The sequence below is a fragment of the Triticum dicoccoides genome, chromosome 2A (genome assembly GCF_002162155.2).
Source record: "Triticum dicoccoides isolate Atlit2015 ecotype Zavitan chromosome 2A, WEW_v2.0, whole genome shotgun sequence".
NCBI lineage: Eukaryota > Viridiplantae > Streptophyta > Magnoliopsida > Poales > Poaceae > Triticum > Triticum dicoccoides.
Window position 1 is genome coordinate 615,203,506 of NC_041382.1, and position 4,983 is coordinate 615,208,488.

General features: G+C 51.5%; 1 protein-coding gene and 1 pseudogene across 2 annotated transcripts; one reads left to right on the forward strand and one right to left on the reverse strand.

Annotated features, from left to right (window-relative positions):
• Positions 1–814: 814 nt before the first annotated feature.
• Positions 815–2,104, forward strand: LOC119358008 (annotated as a pseudogene).
• A 297-nt stretch (positions 2,105–2,401) lies between these two features.
• Positions 2,402–3,238, reverse strand: LOC119359696 (heavy metal-associated isoprenylated plant protein 13-like). Of its 2 annotated transcripts, none has more exons than XM_037625801.1 (3): positions 3,065–3,238; positions 2,877–2,955; positions 2,402–2,785 (listed from the first exon to the last, which is right to left on the reverse strand). In XM_037625801.1, the coding sequence occupies exons 1-3, from the start codon at positions 3,074–3,076 to the stop codon at positions 2,616–2,618; spliced, it is 261 nt and encodes an 86-aa protein (XP_037481698.1). In that variant the 5' UTR covers positions 3,077–3,238; the 3' UTR covers positions 2,402–2,615. The 2 variants fall into 2 exon arrangements, with proteins under 2 accessions (XP_037481698.1, XP_037481697.1); XM_037625800.1 differs by having other exon boundaries at positions 2,877–2,958.
• Between the last annotated feature and the right edge of the window lie 1,745 nt (positions 3,239–4,983).

A 4,983-nucleotide genomic window follows, 5' to 3' on the forward strand; every position in this document is an offset into this window, starting at 1 on the left:
CTGCAACAGGCAGGGTTGCGACACTTGCAGTCACATTGATGCCCGTGCAGTTACAATTGGTTGCAACACTTGCAGTTGCTACTCTAATGTTGAACCGACAACTAATCCCGACAGCTCCTCACTCAACCCTAGTTATAGTCTCTCTGTGTTCCTTTTCAGTTACAGGTGAACTACAACGCTTGCAGTTGCATGTGTAGTATGTCAACAATACAGAAGGCCACAAACAGGTCGTCCTGGGTCACAATTAGAATACCAAACAACTAGAAAGAAAACAAAATAGCCACGACGGATTGCTTCACTTGGAAAATTCATTCGCTAGAATGCACAAATCACAACGCTCTTGATCCGCTGGTTGATGAGGTGAATGGGAAGATAGCCCTTTCCGTAAACTTTTCCCTAAATCTAGCACCAAAATTACCCCCTCTCCCGTGTGAAGTTTCACGTGCGTTTTTGAATATGAATTTTAAATCAAACTTTACAAATTGTGTCTTTGAAATCATATTCATTTATGTTTGTCGGAAACAAAATTATTTTTTACCCCGCAATATTTTTTAACTTATTGTGTTGATAGAATAGTCATTGTATATGAATCCGTCAAGCCGTCCGTTCTCCGTGGACCGTTCGGATGGTCAGAACGTATTCTTGGCGGTGCACGGTGCACGCGTTTCCCTAGCCCTCGCCTTCCCGTCTATAAATACTAGCCGACCCCTCCCCTTTCTCCCCTATTTTTCGCCCCGAACGCCTTCGCCTCCAGATTTAATTTGCTCGACGCCACTTCGTGCAGTTGTCTCTGGAAGAAGTTCGGCGTGGATAAATGTATGCAGGTCGCTTGGTTCGCCGGCACGGACGCGATCGCCAGGCGGTCCAATTTCATCTTCTCGCCCCTTTCCGTACGCACCGGGCTCGCACTGCTCGCCACCGGCACCAACGGCGAGACGCTGAGCCAACTGCTGGCCTTCCTGGGCTCCCAGGAGCTCCACCTCCTCAACGCGGCCAGCGCCAGCCTCGTCGCCGAGATGCGCGCGTGGCCGCAGCTCACCTTCGCCGCCGGCATCTTCGCGGACAAATCGTTCTCGCTGAGGCCGGAGTTCGTGTCCGCCGCCAGCTCCGCCCACCGGGCCTCCGTGAGATCCGTGGACTTTCAGAAGCAGGTAGTTCCATAGTGGCATTTGCAGCACTAACGATAACGATAAGTACAAGTAAATTTGACTGAAAATCAATCTGCAAGTAAACATGAACGAAAAAACTAACGGTAAGTACGGCATGATTAAGAAACGCGAGCACGTGACTAAGAAACTGATTTTGCATTGCATGGATCAGCCGGCGGCAGCGGCGGCTGAGGTGAACGCCCTCATCGCAGAGACCACGCGGGGCCGCATCCGCGACCTCGTCTCCCCGGACTCGTTTCAAGGCGACCCCAAGATCGTCCTCGCCAACGCCATGCACTTCAAGGCCACCTGGGCACGGAGGCTTCGACGGCACGTCCGTGCTGGTGCCGTTCCTCTCCGACCCCGGGATGCAGTACGCCACCAGCTTCGACGACCTCGGCTTCAAGGTCCTCCAGTGCTTCTACAAGATGGCGGGGCGCGACGGCAAGCTCGACCCAAAGGCGCCGCTCTTCTCCATGCTCGTATTCCTCCCGCACCGGCGCGACGGGCTCCGCGACCTCCTGCGGCTGGCGGTCACCGAGCCGGACTTCGTCATGCGCTGCGCTCCCCGGCGCGAGCAGGTGGTCAGCCCCTGCCTCCTCCCCAAGTTCAAGTTCTCCTTCCGGTTCGACGCCACGGACGCGCTGCGCGGCCTCGGGCTCGCCGCGCCGTTCGACCCGCTGGCCGCCGACCTGTCGGGGGCGGTGTCGAACATGCCCCCGGAAGGGCTCTACGTGTCGGCCATCGAGCAGATGTGCGCCGTCGAGGTGGACGAGGAAGGCACGACGGCGGTAGCAGCGTTCTACACGCATACGAGCCCGACCTATAGCCTGTGTGAGCGGCGGCCGCCGCCGCCAATGAGCTTCGTGGCGGACCACCCATTCCTGTTCGCCATCGTCGAGTATGGCAAGGGCGAGGTGTTGTTCCTCGGCCACGTCGTGGACCCTTCCAGTTGAATAGTAGTGTTGATGGACGGTTTCGATTTACTCGAGAGCAAAGTAGGGCTGCGATGGATGAGGGCCCGCTCAGACAACACTTGTTTTATTGATTTATTTACCATTTCTAGATTGGTATTTTTGACGATTATTCACATATAAGTTTGTAATTCGGTGGTGATTTCCTACTCTGTTCAGAAATCCATGTCTCTGTCTCTGCACTTTAGGCACTTTGTGAGTACTTTATCTTGAAGAGAAACTGAGCCAAAAACACTTATCAAAGTTGGAAACCCTGATATTTTCAAGCCTATCCCCGTATCCCGGCTTCGATCATTTTTGGTGAACAATTATGCAGGTAGCATTTCACCTCTGGTTAAATTCTGAATGCTTTACTACTCTGTATGTAAATACATCTGCAGGTACCCAGATAACTGAACTTAGGGTACAGAGCAAAAAGCCAAGAAACTCAGTATGTTCGTCCTCAAATATGAGAACAAGAAAGATATCGATGGAACAGAAACACCAAGTTTGATCACTTTTTCTCCCCTTTCTTATCATCCTTCTTCTCCTCTTTCGCCGGCCCAACGGAGAGGATATCGATCCTCCCAAACTTCCTCAGCTTCTTGGCGATCACGACGCTGTCCATATCACCTATCACCATCATCTTCTGATCCTTGTGGTCCGCGGCTATCGAATCGATACCTGTTTCAGATCATAGTCAAGTCAGGATAGCAAGCTATGAAGAAGCAAGCTGAAAAAAAGGAACACCAATGCAAAGTGCAAGTTACTTCACCATAGATGTCCGCAACGGTTTCCATGGCTTTCTGCTTCACCCTCTCGTCGCTCATAGAAGAGACCTTCACAACCACCTTCTGCTGCCACGCAAAGAACCCATCAATTATTAGAGAGAGTGTGCAAGAGATCGTCCATGGCGAGGGAGATTTGATCTGCATGCAAGAAATTCACTGGCTGGAACCATACCTGCGGCGCCATCCGGAGGAGAGACGGAGATGGGGTGGAGGCAGAGGGGAAGGGAATGCTGCTTGCCGTTTTGAGTGTGCAGTGCAGGCTACAGAATGAGCCAAGCTGGGAGACACGGCCCAAATTTGTACAGCGCCGCGGCGTACGGCTTTCTTCTTTTTGTTCTTCTTCTGATGCCGCTTTGCTCTGGACTGGACCCTAAGACCAGCTTGTGTGCACGGTTCTATAAAAAATACAGAGTGATCAGCTAACAAAGTACTACTCCGTAGAACATTTTGTTGGTCGCTGCATGCGGATGGGACAGAAAGGAGAATGCCGGCACCAACCACAACCTATCAAGTCTGATTTCTGTAGTTCATCAGATGCGTCTTGTCAAAAGATTGCCGGGTGACTCGGCAGTTGTTTACCTGCCATCATGCAGCTGCCTAGCGCCTGGTTCGTGTATCCTCTGCGGCTTGTTTTCCGTCTACGACTTGCAACATGGAATCTAGTTAGTTCCCACGCATAAAAGTCGGTGGAGATTTAGGTAAATTTGGTTGAACGTCCCTCTCCGCAGAGAGAGAGTGTGTGTGTGTGTGAAGGATAGTTTGGTGAGCCACAACCGTTGAACTTGTCATGTGCGCCGTGGAGGAGAGCGTATGTCCAGTTCTCTCTTGTAGCTTGAGGCGTCATCATCCATGATGCATTCAACGATGTATAGAGGTAGCCCGCATGCCGCCTAGCCAAACTCTCGGGATGTAATTTTGCTCTGTTCGGATGTCCGTGTTACACCCAATTCGTGAACCTCAGCGACATGAGCAGAGCCAGGCCCCCCCGAGCCCGGCTCTAGCGAGCCACGCGTGGCTGTCGCTTGCACGCCTGAAGAAGCACGGGAGACGAGACGAGACGGGATGTATTGACACTACTTCCCACACTCCTCTCCTCTCACCGCTCAAACCACCATTGACATTGCTCTCTCTCACAATCCATTCGGTCTCACCGATGGTCCACCTATGCTCCGCTCGATTCCTTCCCTTGCCGGCAGCCCCCATTCGCATGAAGCCGCGGTCCGCGTGGATCAACCACTAATGGACGGTTGATACCTGGCGGGGGGTAGTTTGTGTGATGAGGTGGAAACTTTGATATCCACGGTGATAGGGATTTCGATTTGATATCCGCTTGCGCCCCTTGCAGCCAAGCCTCTCTTGGGTGATGGCGTCCTCCTTGGATGCGCAGTCGGCAACATGTGGATGACTTCTTCAACCAACTCGACCTTGATGGAGAAATCTTCGACGATTTGGTGGTCGATGAGGATGATCCAGTCATCAATGAAAGTGTTTGTTGGTTAGCCCTGGCTAGGGTTTACACGGAGAAAAACTTCAGTCAGTCTGCCTTTTTCAAGGATATGTGTGCGGCATGGAACACAACGCAGGAGGTTCGCTTCAAGCCAGTGGGTAATAATCTCTTTGTTGTTCAAGCCTCTTGCCTGGGAGATTATGAGCGAATTGTGGAGAAGGGCCCATGGATATTCAGGAACTTGGCTGTTCTCATACAGTCGTATGATGGTTTCAGCAAGACAGATGAGATCGAGATTGTGCACATGCCTATATGGCTCCAAATTCATAAGCTACCGGATGGATATTGTAAACCGGATCTAGTTCAAAAGCTAATCAGGAAAGTAGGTGAGGTCCTAGAGACTCGTTTGCAAGGTAATTCACGGGGTGATTACATCAGAGTGCGGGTTAAGCATGACATCAGGGAACCACTGACCAAGCATGTTAGCATTGTCAGAGGAAGAGAAAGACAGGTTTTTGCTGTCAGATATGAGGAGTTGGACCGTTTCTGTAAATTCTGTGGCAGGATTGGGCATGACTTCAAAGAGTGTGGTACAGGGGTGTATGCTACCAAGGATCTTACTTTTGGAGATTGGCTATATGCTG